Source organism: Bombus impatiens, unplaced genomic scaffold, assembly GCF_000188095.3.
Source record: "Bombus impatiens unplaced genomic scaffold, BIMP_2.2 scf_0382, whole genome shotgun sequence".
Lineage (NCBI taxonomy): Eukaryota > Metazoa > Arthropoda > Insecta > Hymenoptera > Apidae > Bombus > Bombus impatiens.
In genome coordinates, this window is record NT_176801.1 from 690,422 (window position 1) to 711,197 (window position 20,776).

Below are 20,776 nucleotides of genomic sequence, written 5' to 3' on the forward strand. Positions count from 1 at the left end.
GCGTAAGAATTCGGACAAATTTTTAGAATATCGTACTTTGAGTAGAACGATTTGAGGTATCGGATACTGGCACGTGTAGGGTGAAAGAAAACGATCGTCGGTGCCGTGCATTTTTCTTGCATAGTGACAAGCATAATCAACTGCTCGAAGATTAATCGGAAGATTATCGTTATAAAGATAGATACAATATTATGCAACCGTTATTACGGAAACATATTTATACGACGTTTCGGGTCCCAACACCTTACAAACAAATATACAATTTGAAACTTTCTTTTTCAAAAAAAGGAAGCTTTCGGCTTTAATTCACCTTTTTCTAATTCAGCGATAAATCGATTGTTCCGTATAAAAGAGATTCGTAAACAAATATATACGTAGAAATAATTATAAGATCTAGATAGAAACTAGGTAAGATCCGATCTACGAGGAAATTTACGGTAATCCATTTATCGGAATTCCATTTATTATCGATGCATTTAGATGGTGGCGGATTAAACGAATTCCTATCGATCGAGTAAATCTGGCTGAACGCGAATCTCGACTGTTTCAACCAGACATCGCGAATAATAAGGAGAATCAGCGATTTCTCTTTTTTATCGGATAAGACGAGCGGATATTTCTCGGTCGGTGCTATTTTGTTACAGCGATCCCGTTCAAACGCCCATACCAATTTCGTACGAAACTCGTGCAAAACTTCTACGAAAATCAACAATCTTAATCTTGTCTCTCGAGAACAATCATTTTTCCGTCCTTCTTTTACGTTCCACGATCCGTCTTTTCTCGGCTCGTAAGAAAAAAAGGTATTACGATTGAAATCGTTACACCAGTACCAGATTTTATCTCTACAGTAAATTTTCCAGTTCTACGTGACGATTTATTAGCAACACGGACGACGATATAGCGATTGTTTTTCACCGACAAAAACGAAAAAAGAGAGAAGGCTATCGCATAAGTAATTTTAGACATTTACGTATAATATTTACCTTATAAATATTTCGGACTCTTTTAAACGCGTGATCCATCTTTTTTCGGCGTTAACCTATCAACCCTGTATACCGTACGTTCGGATAAATGGATTTTTACCGTAAACGAATTATACCGTCCGACGATCGGTCGTATCGAACAAAATAGAAGAACACTTGCATAAGACTGTATCTTTATCCAACGTCGCCGACATGTGAGAAACGCAAGGTCCATTCGAGATACGGAGGTCGTAGCGAAGGAGTTGAAAAGAAAAACGAAAATAGAAAAAGAAACCATTACGGATGTACATGCGCGCGTAATATTCCAGAGTCTAGTTTCTTATCTACGATATAATTTTATATCGACAGCTTCGAGCTTCTAAAAGCTAACTTTTAACAGGCGAAACAAAGGGTAAACTAGTCGCACGAGCTATCGACCTTCGTTACATCGATCGTACTAAACCTCCGATTCTCCTAAGTATATTGCGCGTAATTTTGCTCTATTACGCCAACCAACAAAATTCGTTTCTATCTACTCTATGATATTAATTTTAGAAAATCGTGACTGGTCATGGGTCAAACGAAACGTGTTTTGCGAAATTCAAAAGTAATTTCGAAAGTGATTCTTCGTCGCTAAATACGACGTTCTCTCCGGTTCGACTAGGAGGATAAAGCAGAAAAAAAAGAAACTGGCGTTAAAAAAACGGTAGAAAAAGCAGATTATAATATTACCAGTAACGTCTGTTCTTTTAATTGGTATCGACAAGATGTTGGTCGTTCAATACGAAGATAAACTAACATCTTCTGATTTATTTATTTGTTAAACTCGATGGTCGTCGACGAGAAATTTATTGACAAGAAATGGACATGAATGGAAATACGCTACCACGTCTGCTCGTGCTTAGATATAACAAATAAATTAGAATAAAAGAAGGCGGGATTAAAATCGGACAAGCGGATCGAGAGCCAGATTTTAAGATATTCGGAACAGCGACCACGTTATCGGCCGTCTCGCAGTTAGAGCAACGCGTATCTCGTATAAAAGTGTTTCTTTCTAGTCACTTTGTTTCACGGTGTGCTACGATACTTGCTATTTCGCGAAACGAAAACAGAGTAAAAGATAGACGAGGACCCGTTGCGCAATAATTTGCCGACTAATAATATCGGTGAATCGACGAGCGACAAGTTAATCGGATCGAAACATCCGTTAATTTCGCGCCACTCTACGCCTAACGCGTGGACTGCGGATTTTTACGCGTTTATAGGATATAGGTTTATAGGATCGGCATCCCGGAACAGCGTCGAATCGCGTAAGATGCAAAGCATAGTGCTTTCTATAGGTAATACGTACGTAATAGGTAGAAAAAAAAGTGCCAACTAAACCTGCAGCTACGTATCGCGCGATAGAATTTATCACGTATCACGGCGATAACTCGTAAACTCGTGGCGTACGAATTATCGGCAAGTTTCACCAACCACGTAGGTCGAACGAACGCGTTTCATCGAATTTGATTCGCTTTTAAAAGGGTGCAGAAAATAATAAAAAAAAAAGCTAGAGTGAAAACCGTCCGCTAAGAACCATGATCAGTCTGTTCGACAGGGTTTCCGTACCGTCTTGGTACCTCGCTAAAAGTAGAACGTGTTTGGAGGAGCCGATCACGTGGATAACCTTTCGCTGTCGACGCCACTGCATCTCTCCCTGGCCGTCTCCTTCCTCGCGAAATTCTCCTTTCCTTCGACCCTTGTTTTCCAGCGTATATACACCACCGGTCGGTCACTCGCTGCTCTCTCGCTCCAATTTACACACTCCTTTGCATTTTTTCTCCCCTTCACCTTCTTTAACTCCTTCTCTTCTTCTTGACGACAGAAAAAAGTGGCAAAAGCTTAAAGATTCGTCTATCGTTCGATCCTCTTAACTTTTACGGTGCCTAATCGATCTCTTCGATTATTTTTTACAAATTTTCATTTTAGCACAATTTCACGTTTCTTTGCGTTCATTTTGTTGTACATTATATCGCGTGTCTCTCTCTATCTCTACATATACATATATATGTGTATATATATATATATATATATATATATATATATATATATATATATGTCACTATCGGACAAAGATTTCCAATTACTCGTCTAATTTTACTCGGATTATATATCTCGTTAATTTCGTTATCGATTCGAAATTAACGACGTTACACATCGACGGCAATTTCCTTCGTCTCGACAGGCTTTCGACGAAGAAGGATTCTAAGAAGTCCGAACTGAATTCGAGTCTAGGCCGATATTTTTAACCCTATACGTACCGCTGGCGCCTCTTTAGGCGACATTGATAAAGCGCAAACTTTCGTTTAATTTGTTTTTTAGCAGCAAAAAAATAAAAGATGGAAGAGAACTCCGGTCTAGAAATAAAACTTTGTTACTTTCCAAAAATAATTCTTGTTTGCAAAAAATTTCGCCGCGAGATAGCGCTCGAGCGGTCGATAAATCGTATTAAAAAAAGGTTGGGAAAAGCGCAAAGAATAAGAAATTCCTAGATCTCTATAGCGTATGTACGTATATATAAATCCATATCAACGTCGATGCTCACAGAGGGAGAAGAAAAAGAAGAAGAAGAAGAAGAAATCGAACAGCACGTGACACGCAAAGTCGAATCTGACAGCTCGATTATAATCGAATGTCGCAACGTAAAAGGTTTAAGGGTGTCTGTACGACGATTCGCGATAACCCTCGGTGTGATTTCTTCTCTATCGGACGTTATCGGTTTAGAAACGGCTTTACAAACGAGCTTAGAAACGTGAACGGCACTGATAAAACGCGCCAAATAAAAGGAGGATGCAACTGAATAATCTGGTGCACGCGATGCCTCGAGAACGACTGCGGTTGAAGCGAGGAACGAGGGGTACAGAGGGATCAGGGGACGAACGAGAGAGAAAAAGAGCGAGAAAGAGGAGGGAGAGAGAGAGAGAGAGAGAGAGAGAGAAAGAGAGAATGGTTTACCAGCTGGCGGACGTAGCTCATTGGCCGACGGTCGTGGATTAGAATAGCAACAGAATTAGAATAGAAAACGGGCGAGAACCAACGTTCACCGTCCATGTTGCTAATCGTGCCGCTCAACGTCGATTCTCTGTCTCTCTGTCCGTCTGTGTTACGCCGTATCGTCGGAGAAATAGGATGGGCATCGTTAACGGAGAAATCAGTGGTGCAGGGTGTTCGGAGGGAGAGGCGTTTGGAATTTCTAGGAGGTATTCCAGAATTTCGAGACTTTGCTTCGGAAGACGAACGGTTTCTATCTTTAACCTTCTTATCGAAGGTGCTATTTGTCCGAGAGATCTCTGCCATCCTATTTACGGCTACGTCCCTCCTCTCCGTTGTAATAGAAAAACGGAAAGCGACAGCGACGTTAATTTATTAGTGGAATTTTTGAACCTGCCGCGATCGTCGCGCGCTTTATGCCTCGATCCCGCGTTAACTTTCAGTCAGATTAAAAAAGTAGAACTCGAATAGAAAGAAATTCGCTTCGCCTATGAAAAATGAAATTTTCTACGTTACACGTCGTGCAAATCGTGGTGTTCATCTTTGCGTCTTCGAACAGCGCGCAAATGCATAAAAATCCGCAGTCCGATCGTCTGTATACGATTAAAAACGAAAAATTACACGTATCGATAACAACGAGATGTTCGACGCGTATTTCCTTATTATACGCGTATTTTCGAATACTCTTGAAACACGATCGACCTTTTTTACGACCTCCTTTTGCCAGCCTTTGTCGCGCCTTTTCGAAATACCTGGTCCTCCGATATTTTCTACGATATCGCCTCGTCATCGTCCTCGAAGAACCAAACTATCGCCAACGTAAAACTTGGCCAATGTTTCCGCATCTTACGGTTTAAGTCGAAGGGAACAAATCTACAAAATCGTATTCCTTGCCCTCCTTTCGTACAAATCGTGACACACTCGCGACTATTGCGTAGATACCGTTGTAACGTTTACGAGTTGCGCGCCGTGCCAGTTTGGAAATCGTATCGAAAAAAAAAAGTATCTGCTCGATCGGAGCAAGTTTTCTAATTATCGATATTCTAATTCCTATTTTTCTCTAGAGCATCTGATTATAAAATATCGCAGAAGCCGTGGCCTACTTTCGCCATACGAGATGCAGATGTTTCGTAATTTCTGATTTTACGGTAAAACCAGCTACTACGTACGTACTTCGGTGTTAATCGGATTTGTAAGTTCAACGTACCGGGGTCACTCGGGGTATTTTAAGCAACAAATAGAAAGCACTTCGAACGTCTAGCTTCGTCCGCTTATACGCATTGTGACAACCATTTTCTTGCACGCTCGACAACCATCGCGAACTAAATTAAATTAATTCGTCGTGTGAAACTTCGATATCACGAAGCTGTACGAGTACTCGTTCTCCTAACGGAAACGTTAAAAAGATCGGTTACGTTTTGTTGATGCCTTTGACCCCGCACGATCTCCAAGGCGAGATAATTCTCGGCTAAAGTTTAGACGTACCTATGTTTATCGTACCATCGAAAACAAAACAAAGTATCGAACGTATAGGTGAAAACGGTTACAAAGTTTAAACGGTCGATCGTAAGACAGATTATACACCGGAAACGATAGGTTTCGAGTAAAAATAAAGCTGTGAAATTCGGAAATTTATAGTACGATCCGATACAGATGCCAAGTAGGTTGTTGCGTCATTACATTGTCGCGTTATATAAAACACCCTTGCGTTTGTCAGTTGTACTCGACAAATGCTCGACTTTATTAACGGTGAAATAGAAGCTGTGGGTGTACGTAAATTGTACATTAAGATCGTTTATATTTAAACGGTCTATCATCTAGGTACATGGTAGGGGAATAGCGATATTCTTTTACAGGAATCGTACGTTCCGATCTCCTTAAATCTGTGTAGCGTCAGGACGCGGTTCGCAAATTAAGTACGTAAGCGAGAGTGGGCGTACCCGTGTTGCTTCGACTATTATTTCATCCGTCTGGATCTCTTAAAACGTCGACGGGTACGCGAATTTTGCCGCATTTTGCCCAGGGAGCCGCGATAATTCAATTCCTAGGCGAAATATCGTATCGTCGAAATCACTCACGCCGTTGAAGACCGTTTAATCTCAAAGTTTAAAGTTTAAATCGAAATTTAACTTTATTACGTCTATTTTTGTAAAACGTGCGTTATCGATGATCACCGTGGCGGTTAAGGCGCGAAGGATATTTTACCAAAGGGCAAATATTTAAAATATTCTAGCAAAGATGCTAATGCCATTTCGTATTAAAACGGGAAACTCTTGCCGATGTACGTTTAATTTATTTACTTTTTTTCTTTATTTATTATTTATTTCTCCGTTTCTCTGAATGAATTCAAATTATAATTCGTTTAACGGTACAATTTCCATAACGAGAACGTATTTGAATATATCCGAATAAAGCGAGAAAAACAAGATAGAGGACACTCGAGGCGAGCGACGTTTTAAAGAAACTCGAGTTACGATACAATTAACGATACAATTTCGAAATAGCGTATTTGAACCGTCTCCGTCGTCGATCGAACGAAATCGGCGATCTATCATAATCAAAACTAACTGAGCGATGTAATTCTTACAACGAAGAGATCTCGATCGGCGATCGAAATCTGCGAGGAAAACACTCGATTCGCCGCAATTACGGCATCGTCGCTAAACGATTTATATATTTGCCGCGTACACGATGTATACGCGCGTTTGCTACTTAAGCGTCGTCGATCGTACGATATTCACGTCACGAATCTTTTTATCGATTTAGACGCCATCTTTTTAATCCGTCTTGCGACTCAAAAATTAAACATCACGGAGACAAAGATTCCGTTAAGCGATAAAACGAAGCGAGCACGGTCGAGCAGCTAAAAAATACTATTCGAAAAGTCAAGACGAACGTACCTTCCGGAATGAACAATTGTATCATTGCATTTTATCGATAAGTTAACGAGAATAGTCGCGTTAGACCCGCACGATAGTTCCGCACACACTGTCACTTACGAATACACAGAATAACAAACAGTCGTATATTTGGGCGAGTTTCGTCAACCGTACGCGTTTCCAATAAATATTTCGTAACCGTTTCGTACGCGTTTCGAAATCCGTTAAAAATTTTACCGATATAGCGACGATAGCGCCGTTGTAAATACTCATTGGACGATAGCGTAAGTACATCCTGTCAAAAATAATCGATTCGTCGTTAGTTTCGCCGCTTTGATCAAATTCGGATACCGTTTATTACGAACGAACCAAAGTGTCTATTTATAAATAGATAGCAGCGTAGAACGGTGCTTGGAAATTTCGCGATCCTTGCCGCGAACTTTGGGCGCTACGAACCCGCGCTAGTCCATAAACGTGTCATAACATAGAAACATCGAAAGGCAACGAAGAACGAAACGTCTTTCGGAGGAAGAACAAACAAGCCGACAGGCGATATATACGTCGTTATACCGTGCCTTAGCACTAGCAACGATCGTATTGTGGAAAGTACGCGCGAAGAACGCTATCGACGGTAACGACGATCGTTCGAGTACGCGGGAGAATCGCGCAAATAGGTCGATTACTGAACGGACGGACGAGCCGATATCCGCGCGAATAAAGTTGCAAAAGAGAGAACACGTGGATGGGAATCGACGAGCCAAGTGTCGAAAGCCCAAAACGCTTGCCAGAAATTACTATACTCAGGGATGAATCGGTGATTGACCGCGTCCATTGCTACATTCCGTGCCTTGTTCTTTTTCGTATGGAAATACGCGCGTGTATTTGGAACGCACCGTTGATTTATTTTAATATCGTTGATATTTATAGATCGATTATTCGATAAATCGTTTCGTCGGATATTATTATCGTACTTTTCTTCGATCGTTCCTTAAATATATCCAACGATAAGAGGCAATCAGTGTTTGTTTTTTGTTTAAGCTTTATTGGAACAACCGCGAAAACGATCTCTTTCGCGGATCCTTGTATCCAGAGTTTGCGGATAAATCGAATCCTTTCTACGAACCTTTTTATTACCTTTTTTTTGTGAAAATCGTTCCTCGAATTCGCGCCTATCGAAGCTTAGACGCTAATTAAGAAAATAGGCAGCTAAGAAAGAAGCTGATCTTAACGGGTAAGGGGAACGATAGATCGTCGAAAATCGATAACGAAGAAAAACGACTCTGTGTGTAACAATAGCACTCCGCTTATCTCAACTTCGTTTATTCCAACGATCGAATTCGCTTATCTCGACGCGAAATTCCGTCGTTATATTACGTTATGTTGTATCGTACGAACGAAAAGTCACGGATGATGCAGAGAGTCGGACAAATTCGAAATACTACGCGATAGAAGTTACGGCGTTACACGGAACCAACGATTCGATATATTGGAACGAACGGAAATTCCAGAATTAATTACGCTTCGGTCTCTTCTTACACGGTTTCTTAACGAGTCTTACGTACGTTTACGCGGTTTATCGAACGCGTTTTACGTACTCCCTCGAATGAAATCCTAACGAAAACCTTGCATAGGCTTGCCGCGCCTGCTATAAAACAATTTTCCCTTAATCCTTTCGAAGCGAAACCGCGACACGCATTTTCGCGCAGCCTGCGTAAAAGTTAGAGTCGTTCGGACAGTTGGTGCACGATCGTGTTTGGTGCATGCCGGTGCACCGGCGCTTTCATCGTTCGTCTCGGTTCGTACGTTCGTTTTCTTCGCATCGAAGAGCGTACGGAACGGCTCGCCCGTCTTCCCCCGTTCTTTCGTTCGCGAGAAAACGCGTTTCTTCTATTTCGATCGAGTATAGAAATACTCGAAAAGACTCGGAGACTTTGTCACCTCTGTGCGCGCGTGTACATTACTTCGAAAAATTTCTCTGATAATACAATTTATCGTCAAAATCTTTGGTCGAGCTTCGCGATAATTTACCGCTGTTCTCGCAAGAAAAATCATCGGTTTTAAACTGCACGAATCGACGTTAAGCTGCTCCGACTGTTATATAACCTTCTACAAATGCTACCATACTTTTAGCTGTTTCTGCAATATATTTTCCAATTTTAAACTCGTAAAGTAGTCGCGCAAATACCACGGTGGTCGATGATTCGCGACGTCGAGTAACAAAGTTTGAAGAAAAAAAAGATTGAAAAAAAAATTGAAAGATTTTTTTTTAATAAAACGCAAAATCAAAAGATCTTACGCGCGAATTTAGTTAATAGGTAGGTTTGGCGCGTGGAAAAGTAAAAACGAGATGTATCGGGTGAAAAGAGATAGGAAAAGGATAGCGACCTCTTACGTAGCCGGAGATAACGAACAACGTTCGTTCCCAGTAGCGTGCTATCTTGAAACGTAGGGCTTAAATTCTACGCGGGTCACCGAATCACTGGAACGTGGGACATAACGGAATCCTCTTACGCAAATCTACGAACGATTATCACGGGATTATCTGTTTTTCATACTTTGAATCTCGGATTCGATATCGGGCTGGATATGGATAATCTTTCGAAGGAAAACTAACGATGGTATCGACGATTTATTCAGCGCGTTACAGATACGTAAATGGTAGAAAGCGGAATAAGGTTAATTTTCACGTCGCATAAATAATCGGGAACCTTTGATTCGCAACGTGGCTGCATTTAACGTAGGAAAGACAGAAGACAAACGAGTACGTACGTGTATAGATTCGACGCATCGATCGAGACAACGACGCGGTTAAAACGAACCGGTCGATGGTACGTGTTACGGTCGTAAAAACGTACAAGTCGCGTGACAAGAAAGCATGCAAACGACGAAGAATAATTTCCTCGCTACTTATTTGGTAGAAAGTTCGAAAAAAAAAGGCTCGAGAGAAATGCATCGGCTTCGATTTCTTTCGCAAGTTCGATTTCTTTGCCAAATCGGTGGAAGTAGGATCGTCCGTCATTCGCTGGACAGCTTGTAACTCTACCGAGGATTCCACTCGCGATAATTAGTCTTTGCCGACACGCCTCTTGTCAGGTCTGTGCGGACATTGCGTCGCGTAATGCAATCGCGCGAAACACGTTTCGCCTACCTCCTCCTCGCCGTGCCTCGCGAGACACCGAGGCAACGAACGACAGTATCGGTTCGTCGCTTCGCGAGCTAACTTCTCCGTTTTCTCGTTAATTCCGACCGACGCGTCTCCATCGAACGACTCGTTTTCGCAAAATCCCAACTCATTTTCTACCGAAATTACCGTAAGGCGTTCAACGTACAACGAAATTATTACGCGGAATGTTTTAAAGCGACTTTGAAAACAAAGACGCCGCGACGAGATAATTTGCGAGAATATAAGTCGAAAATCAAAAGGGTTGCCGATCGTTGTAGCTGCCGTAAACGAACGCGTGTGAATCCCGAATCTTTAAAAAACGAAAAATTGCAAAGAACGACTTGCGACTAAATAGAACCTACCTATGGCCAACTTTGTATACGTCGATTCGTGTATAGATGAAATTACGGAAAAACCGTGACACCACGCAGAAATAAAAACAGGAATCGAAATTTCGCACTACCGAACTTTGGTACGTCTTGATTCTTTACCTGTATCTAAGTCAAAGTTTCTTCCGAACGTGGCAAAGATTCTTTAAAGAGTATCGTACCCGATATACAAATCGCGAATAATCGTAACAAAGCTACTCGTTCGAACTTCCTTCTGCCTTGCTCCGTCCTAGGGATTCAGCCTTATACGTCTTAAAATGTCGTCTGTATCGCCACTTGGAACTCGCCGATTCGACGAAACGAACAAAATTTGATCTGCTCGATCCATCGATCGATCAAAGGAAAGTAAAGAAATTCTCGAACGCGGAAGAATTCCCTGTGACGAGAGCTCGTCGAACACCATCGTTCACCCTTTCTCTAGACCGTCTTTCAAAGACTCGGAATACATATTTCCGTGGAACGGGTATATCGATCGTTTTCCCCGCGACCACGGATTATTAAGAAAACACAGTGTCCGCGTATAAACGACTTCGTCGACTGATATTTTTCCGCACGACTCGATGGAGATCGCGGCTCAACCAGCGTCTAGCATGGCTCCGCGTGCTCGTTCCTCTCAAGACGAAAACACGCGAGCGAGATGAAAGAAACGAGAGCGTACGCCGAACTGGTGTGCGACACACTGGCGGCTAGCTTCGATTTTCCTGCGACTGTGCAGTCGGAACGATTTTGCATCGCCCTCTGCCAGCCACCCTTGTGCGCACGCTTTCCAGTCTACCCCACCATCAACCCCTTTCTCTCTTCGTCGTTTCGTCGATGTTCGATTCCTCGCTTCCGTCTTGTTACCACTTTCCATTTCCTCGTTCCTCGCGCTACCACGCAACCTTCTACTATTCGTCTTCGTCGCGTAACGTTCCGTCGCTTTTTACGCGCTCTCGACCTCGCTTCTATCTTCCTTCCGAACGTTCGTTCCATGCGAATTTATATATTTTTATCAACGCGCTCGGACAAACTGAACGGGGACGGAGATTCGTCTCGTTCCTCGAGTCTATAGAAGCTTACGGTCGTTTTAATCGCGTTGATCCGCTTTCTTTCTCTCTCGCCGGTATTCGTCATTGTTCGTAATTTCGATGGAACGTCTTCCTTTTCCGATCTAAAGGAACCACGGATTCACCTTTTCCACTCTATACGATTCCGCTTCTTTCACCGTCCGCCAGTTTTCACTTTCAGCAAAATATCTTCCTCTGGAAACTCGAATCCATCAAAAATTGCCCCTTTCGTCCTTCCTTTCCTCGCCTGCGCCTTATCGTTCTGCTTCTTTCGCAATTTCTATCGTTCGTATCTTTAGCGAAACGCCATCCTCTTTCCGTCCGGACGATATCGAAATTTCTGCAATTTCGTTTACCATCTACCTTCCCCCCTCCCTCCCTCCTCCCGTCATTTATATTCGTACGTTTCAGCAAAATTTCTTCCCTTCCCGATCCAAAGCCGACGAAAGAAAGTACCTCCGTTTCCGTTACCAACTATCTTCTTCGTCTTTGCACCTTGTTATTTCACTTGTCATTTCTTTCTCGTTTATTTTCATTCGGCATCCTTCCTATTCTCCTTCGTTTTCCTTTTCTCGCCTCCTGCGGGTTACGTCGTTCCAGCTGCTCGGGCAACACCCTCGCTGCATACGCGATTCCAGTTGAGCACTCGTGCTTTTCGCTCGTGGATCTGCGCAAGTCGCCGCTTGTCGCCAGGCGAACTTCGTGTCTATGACCGAGAGTCGACGTACAGGCTAGCTCGAGAGCCACGGCTCCTCTTCAATCCCTTAGCCGCGTAATTATTTTCTTAGCAGTGGAATACGCGATTGTCACGAATAGTTGATAACGACAGCACGCATCGTAAATCGGGTGGACGAATCCTGGCTGCGTGGTTATTTACATAATAGGAATAGATGGATAGAAAGATAGATAGCTATAACGCTATCGTTAGATCGTAAATTTTACGTAATTACGCAAAATATCCACGTCCACGGTAGAATATATCTTTGCTCGTTAATTTTTATCGATAAAATTTACCGCCAACGAAATTCCAAGAAATTTATCGAAAAAATTAGCAGTTTACATTAGCAAACGAAGGAGCTTTCGCTTTATAATTAACGCAAAGGATAGAACCGTGAAATATAATTCCCCCTCGTTGCACATGCACGCAAATCGCCTGTTTCGTGTCGCACCCAAGATTTCACGGGGTAAAGGAACAATAATCCGTTTAACTTGATCCCCGTGGACGCGTTATTCGATTATAACGTTACGGTGAAACTTCGATGTCAACGAGCAGTCTCCACCTCCAGCCTCTTTGATCAGTCGCAACACTTTTTTTAGACCAGACCGTTCTTTTTTCCTTTGCCTCTTCTTGTCTTCTTCCTTTGCAATTCCGTAACGCGTTTCGTACAATACGGTAGCGAAGGTATCAAAAGTAAAAGTTTCAGGTCGCTGAAAAACGAAAATATTTGGCTCTTGCGTTTGCGCCGGTGTTACCCGACCGTTACCTTCCATCGTTCTTTTCATTTCCAAGAAATTACGTATTTATTAGAAACGATCTTCCGTCCTTTCCATAATAATCCGAACCATAATCGTTTTAGTAAACTCGTTTCGTACCAGTTGCGACTCTGTTTGCGGTATTAAGCGAATCAATTCATCTACGAAGGATTTTATAAACGCGTGGCATGGTTATCGATTAACGATGTAATACGTCGTAACGAACGGAATTGTCGTGGACGGTATACTTGTTACGACCCATTGTAGTTTGCTAATGGTTCTCGAAGGGCTTTCGTCGGGCTCGCCATTAAAAGCCAGAGATATACCTCGCAAATATTATAAAGTATTTGCTTTGTAATTGCTACATTGTTAACGGAAATCGTCTGTAATTCGTATTACGATTCATTAACGCGATATTATTATATAGTAAAGAGATATCAAATTACGACTAACGAATAAAACCAAGTTCATCGATTGGAAAAAGGGAGACGACTATCGATTTTGTAAAACTCGTACTTTCTTTCTCCGATTATCGCTCTATGAAAACCACGACTAATAAATCAGAGCGAGTCTTTTCGCGTTGTAACGTTCAGCTAATCAGGAATGACGCGGTAGACGCCGTAACGAACTCGATGAAAAAATAACGAGAGAATATCGTCGGCTGAAGAAATTTTGCACGGTCGAAACGAATCCCCAATTAAAATTTCACTGACCTAAGCGAAGGGTGGTCGTTGGAGAATATAGCAGTCGCGATGTCGGCGCTGAGACGCGGATTGAACGCGCTATACTGGAACGAAAGTGCGGCTGCGCACCCGAACCGATCGACGAGCGAACAACGAGTCCAGTTGCCTCATACTCTACGACGTATTCTGCACCGTGTACTATATACCGTATATACCGTATATACACTATACGCTATATCCCTTTCCAATTATCCACACACTAACTTATTTTCATAGCTACGAAGCTAACTCGCGAAAGTATTCCAACACGACTATCGCGGACAAATTTTGCGTAACTTTACTCGCATCTTAACGCGTTAGGTTCTATCTGTGCGTTGCGCGAGCCATATATCGCAGCTCGAAAATACGTAAACCAGTCCCTTCCAACGATAAGGTTTAATCGCGAGTAAGACAGACTTTTAACGAAATTCCCAGCTCCGATGAAATTTCCAAACGTTACGCGTCCGTCCTAAATTTAGCTTTGGTCTCGAACTAAAAAATCGAAAACCCGATATTACTTGGCAACCTCGATTCATCAAATCCGTACAACGGCGCGAGACTACAGGATCAAAGTTGGCGCGTACGTCCTACTCCGTTTAAAAAGTTCTTAGAATCGCATCGACAAACCGCGCTATCGCCAAGCTTTTACATTTCCGAATAATTTTTTCGAATCGAACGCGCGCTTCCTAAGGCGATACCAGATCGTTGTTCGGCGATCGCTGCTAGGGGTGGACGAACTCTTACGAGCTTCGTCTTTCGCGCGTTCTCTTTCTTCCTCAAACCTTTTCATCCATTTGCAAATGGTTACTTTACGGCGCTCTCTCCATACGCTTCTTTCAGCGTATCAGTCGTCTCGGTCACCCCTTTTTTCCCGAGTTTCGTCTCGTTCCCTCGTAAGATCGGTCGACGTTTCAAAAGACGTTTTAAAAGGCGCTTTAAAAACAACGATACGGGCATACCAAAGATGTTGTCGCAAGTTGCCAAACGGCTTATCGTAGGCTCACGAAATTTAATCCGTTTATAGATAAGGCTATAAACTGCGCTCCTCGCCCGACCAGTTCGCCGCAGCGTTGTCGAGACGACGGTAAAAAAATCGTACCACCAACTTTTTCAACAGACCGATGTACACCCTGCATTTCCGTCATTTCCACCGACGACCCGCCTTTTACGTTCGAAAGGTTGCAGTTTCCAGCTAAACTTTCCTTCGCGATAACCGTCGACGAATCGCATCCGTTTCTCTTAAGGCGATCGGATGCGGAATCTCGGGAAATCGATACGCGTCAATTCCTTCTTGCTGTAAACCCAGCAACGTTACAATACCAGAGGTAAATATGTGGCCATAAGATCACACGGTAAATAGAAAAAGGTACGAATAATTTCCTTCTATCGGGCGATGTCGCGGGTAACAGCCATTACAATCGCAAAGAATATCTACGAGCGTTGGAATACTTTCGCGAGAAACCTTATACGTACACCAGGCACCGGTACTAGTACGTACGCGTAGTAAATAGCGAAATATATTAAGGTCGTCCGAAAAGTTTCTTTCGTTTTATAAGGAAACAATGGACGCACGACACTTTCCGTTTTATATGATTTTGTCCAATTACGTACGATCCATTTTGTTGTATTAAAAACAAAGATCGCAACGTTCGACGGATTAGGTAAAGGACGGGTCTGTAAAAGAAAGTCACTTTTCGGACAACCTAATATTATTGCCGCGATCGTCGATCGATCGAGTTTGACAGAACGTAACGTACGTTTTATAAGTTTTTCTAACGACTAACAGGTATAGCGATAACGTCAAGATTCGCATGCACTCGCAACGAACATCCTTCTACGAGCGTTTAAGAGCTTCCTAAAATCGCTGATCCGTGTAACGTCCACTCGTTCGCTTATCGACGCTCGTATTAGAAAATATTTAATCGGTTTATGGACGCGTGTCAAAAACGACGCTATAAAAGCGTGCCTCTAAGCGAAAAGTGGGTAGTAAAATGCTTCCACTCCGGAAACTAAATATCCCGTGAATTAAGCGCTACGCGTTTTAGACAACAGCGTGATAAAAATAATGGAAACGTTGATTTTATTATCTAGAAAGCACGGACTAACTCGTCGCGAGAGATCACCGATATTTTGGACGCCGTAATTTATTCTCTCCAGGATCCTTTGCTTCTTCGTGCGTTTCTATTAAAAAAAAATACGTTATACCGTAGTTACGCTCTCGCCCATAAGCCGTACAGCGAAACTACGGATCGTTATGCAATTTTACGCGTTTACGAACGAAACCGAAGAAATGGAACTCGTACGTATCTACTATCGATCTTATCGATAATACAAAATAATAAAATAATACAAAAAAATTGGACTTTGAATTCTTGCATACCAAAATTTCATTTTAGACGTAGCTCGATTACTCTTTCAACGCGATATTAAGATCCAGCCTTATTTCTGAAATTGTGAAAATATCGACGGATTAGTGCTATCGTTGAGCTTAAGCAGCGGTAGTTATAACGACACGGTGGTGTTATTCGCTATTAAGATATTTGAAACTATTTCGAAAAATATTCGATCGAGCTTCGTTGAACGACGAATCAAGAGTCTATATCTATACAACGGCAATTATCGGATTACAGCTAAGAGCCGTAACACGGTTCCACGTTTAATCGACCAAATGAGACGAAAAATCGTTTCTCAATCGCTCGAGTTCCGCGCACCGCTCGTCCAAACTGCCAGAGTTATTTCTCGTTTGGAAAAATAGGAAACCGCGCGCGATTAGCCAGCTAGCGAAATAAATTATTGGTCGATAAAGCGTGACAAATAGAGCCGGTCGAAATTTGTTGCCGGGTGCAGTGCTTCGAATTCGTGTCTACGGCCTAGAACCGTATCATCGATGGAAAATGGAAAAGCGATTGCGCGGTTAAAAAGAAAGAGAAAAAAGAAAAAAAAGAGAAAAAGATAGAGAGAGAATCTATATTTTCTTTCCTCCGTCGCTTATCGCTTTCTCGCTAATTTTCTTTCGTCTCCGTAACGTCGCATCCTCTATCCGTTAATTTGAGAATGAAAAATTTGATTCGGTCGTCGAATCCTTTGCTTCTTCTTTTCGATCGCTAAACTCGTATCGCGTCGGTACCGTCGTCTTTATTTTCATCGTTCGACGTAGTTTTTCTCATTTTATTCTATACACGCCGAATATACACTTCGATGCCCAATCTCTCTACCAATCCGTTACTAAATAACAACTTTTGCAAACAGCCAACGATAGTAACTCTGTGCGAGCAAGATAACCGTGCCGACCGCTATCGTCGAATAATTTTATTTATTCTCGTTGAAACGCGCACGCGACTCGTCAACGATAATCCGTCGAAAGAATTTCAAGGAACGCGTAAACAGCTTTCCAACTTCTGACGCTTGACGCGAATAATTTAACTCGAACCGTGATATTTTACAGAAAACACGCGCTACGTTCGAGAACAAACGTCGCGTTGCAACGATTTACTTCGCAACAGCTACCGCGCTTTATCCAACGAGATCTCAAACCACGTTTCCTCTCTGTAAGTTATATCTTGTTCGAATGCGACTGAAATCTATAAAATTTGGCAAAATAACTCGTACCACGGGACCGCAAGGATCCAACGATTTATCCACGGTACAACCGATGGACAGAGCAGGCAGATATTGCGGCGCTAGAGGCGATAAGCTCGATAAATATAGATAAAGCGGCGTTCCTTTCGGTACATTTGGATGCGTGGGCACGTTACGTAAACGCTAACCCTGGCACGGGAACCCGAACTCGATATTCGGCCTCCTCGTATAAACGCCTCGTCAAATGCAATTGTCAACGCGGACGACCAGGGAAACCGTAGACTCGACGCATCGTTCTCGATCTAACGACGAAACTCTGCTACGATGGAATTTCCTTCCCTGCCATTCCCCTCGCTCTTCGTCTTTCCTTTCCTTCTCGTTATATTTACGCGTTTGCGTGCCACCATGCGTTATATAGGAAATTTAATCGTTACCTATATCACCTATATCGTATCGTCAGGCCACGTTTATTATACATCGTCCCTGCTGGATAAATCGTTTACTTCGCGTGGTTGTCGTTCGATCGAACGTCGAAATGCGAATCTAACGTAACGGATCTTCGAATCGATGCAACACTTCCCTCGGTTTAAATATCGTATCGCGATATTAAATATACGATGATACAACGATGCGGCAGCGCGTAACGTCAACCATTTCGTTTATCGTAATTTACGTAAAATCGAATATTTCTCGAACGTCTTATTTCGTTAGAAAGCAGGATAAAATTTGACGAGAAAATGAAATTTAACGGTTATTTGAAATTGCCAGTTCGACGATTATTCGTTCAAATATTAATTAATTTATCGATTATCGATATCATTATCTTTAACGGAAAATGTACAATTACACCGTTACTTTATCTATGTATCTTTCCATGAAAATCAAACAGATTTCCGTAATGGAAGCTCCGCGTGCAATGTGATATCGATTCTTAAACTACTTTTATCGTCGTTTTCATTTTCACTTATATAATCAGATTAGCCGAAGTCAACGAGTCCCGATGAAAAACGACGAGGAACGTCTTTCCCGTACGCGTAGTGCGAATCGAATTAACGCGTGCATAGATATTAACTTGTTTACACGATGTTACGCAACGCAACGAGACCAACGTTTTATCAAAAACTCCGTTCGCGGGCGATTCATAGATTTTATTACTTGGAAAAATCAGCATTTGCAATTTCTTTCGTCAAATATTAAATACCACTTCGATTGTATCTTTTTCAGGACGTGAATCGTTTAAAATAGATCACAGCGAAGATGAATTTATAACGTCAGTGTGATTGTTTGCATTGCCTTGACTCAGCTCTCTCTCTCTCTCTCTCTCTCTCTCTCTCTCCCCCCCCCCCCCCCTCTCATATCTAATTGTAAGTGGAGGCATTCGTGCTACATTTTTCAAAGAGATAAACTCGTCTGTCTCGCGTACGTCTTACGAGTGAAAAATTCAAATTCGCCAAGTGCAAAGATTATTTTAGTTTCGATTCGTGTCAAAATTCCGATTGTTTTCCAATGAAATTCCGTACGTTTGGTACCGCACGTGTTTAAATCGCCGCCACATATTTTCTATAGTAAAACAGATCGCGATATATCGATGCAATTGTTATTAAAACTCGATAAGAGGGTCGATCTTGGAAAACCGTTGGAGAAAACTGATCGCTTAAAAATTTTTGCGTAACGAACGAATACGGAATTTGGAAACGGCGGAACGCGAGGTAAAAATACGTTTAAAAAAGTATAGGTATTCTTTGAAAATTCTGCAACCGGTTAAAAATATCTTATTATACTACGTATACGTAATATACAAGAAATGAGTCCGGAAGGCGATAGGAGATAAAGCGAAAATATTTCTAGAAAAATATAAAATACTCGACGATCGATAGTAGACGGATAGAACGTTTTAAAAATTAGAAATAGAAACTAGGAAAAAGTAAATTTAGAGAAATGGCGGAGGCAACGAGCAGCCAGGCTATGAGATATACGTAGCTCGTGAAGTTGAAAGTTTGTTCGAGTTATATCGACTCGGAGAAATTTAAAACTACAGAAACGCAAGTTCGAAGATCTTTAGCAGCAGCGAGCGATTACGAAACTCGCGAAGGCTAATGAAACGCGAAAAGAAGTACGATACGAAACAGAGAACTAATCGAAGTCTCGAGTAATACACGGTTCGGAAATTATCGTACCTGTACGGTGTATAGAATCTTTCGAAGGATAAACGAGACTCGGAAATGTATAGAGATGCGATATAAGAATACAATGGATATCACGACGGGATATCACGGACGAATGGCAATCTAAAATAATATGGAACGCGTAAAACTACCGCGCAGAGTATTACAAAAATTTTGGGGCTGATTGCATCGTGTTTTTGTGGGCGCGTGTTAATATCTCTGAAAAAGTCGAAATATCGACTGTCAGGGAATGCTGTTCTTTTTTCGGCATGATATATCGCGATATATCGTATATGGCACAGCGAAAGCTTAAAATTTGATAAACGTACAGGTACGTTAACTAGCAAGAGTATGCGTTTACTGTTCTACTGTTCCTAATAGATATATTCGCTTTACTAGACGAGATGTACGTCTCTATCAAGTAGTAAAAGTTTCGATTTCTTTGCTCGCGAATATATAAATTGTACAAATCGTACAAATCAATTACTACGTGCATACATCGACTGGCGAGCGTACGCGCTTATCGAATTAACGTGGAACGAACCGTGATACGTTTGTGTCTCTGGCTGTCTTAGATCTCGTTTCACAAACGCAGTTAACGCGTACTCTGCGCAAACAAGACCGCGGATATCCATGGAATTTCACATTTTTATGAATCTAACTAAAGCGATAAAATCGAAACAGAAATCTTTCTTACTTGTCGAACACTATCGCCAGTACATACATGCATACACGTTTGTTTATCGTGCAAATCGATATGCGATCATAGACGCCCTTTCTTTCTCTAGATGTCAAATTCTACGCTTTTCCCTCGATACCAGACAACGGCCAATATAGAACATTTAGTGAAAAATGTTCGAACAATACCCACGATCGGCATTACTTTTTCTCACTCTACTTCTTTCTGTTACTTTCTTCTTAAATATTACATTCTGGCCGGTGTTCCTCGAAAAACGAACACGATATAGGGCATTCGTTGTACGACTTAGACGCGATCGTAGCCGCAAACATAGATAGAAGCTAGCCTTTGATAAACGCTCGGAGGATATACGACACAGAGAGGGTAGAAAGACGGTGGTCGCGTATTCGCAGATGGAAAAAGGTCGACGAGAAGGGACGAAAGCTTGGCATAGCCGTGGTCCCCGCGAGGCGGATGATCTTATAAGGTGGCTCGCAGGCAGATAGGACAGCCAGACATAAGCGATTTGGAACGTGGGACCATTATAGAACCGGCTAGCAACATCGTAGAAAACATAGGACCGCCTGTTCTTCCGCTCCTTGTAAGCTAGGAGGCAACTAGATTCCAATTCGTCACACCATCGGCACGATTGTCGTACAATCACTTTGCCAAGTCAGTTTCCTCTT

At 42.1% G+C, this 20,776-nt stretch overlaps 1 protein-coding gene across 12 annotated transcripts in view; it reads right to left on the reverse strand.

Annotated features, from left to right (window-relative positions):
* The window catches only part of LOC100740022 (serine-rich adhesin for platelets), a 53,981-nt gene that overhangs the window by 14,212 nt on the left and 18,993 nt on the right, over positions 1 to 20,776 (reverse strand). The window contains exons 1-2 of one of the 12 annotated variants that reach the window (XM_033320994.1): positions 10,529 to 10,693; positions 2,574 to 2,815 (exon numbers count right to left, since the gene is read on the reverse strand). The exons of 2 other annotated variants lie outside the window; for them this stretch is intronic. In XM_033320994.1, the coding sequence (XP_033176885.1) occupies positions 2,574 to 2,655 (82 nt within the window). In that variant the 5' untranslated portion in view covers positions 2,656 to 2,815; positions 10,529 to 10,693. Of the gene's footprint in view, positions 1 to 2,573; positions 2,891 to 3,549; positions 3,565 to 6,895; positions 7,021 to 10,528; positions 10,694 to 20,776 lie in introns of those variants that run through there. 9 more of the 12 variants (XM_024367993.2, XM_033320991.1, XM_033320996.1 and 6 more) reach the window with 9 other exon arrangements.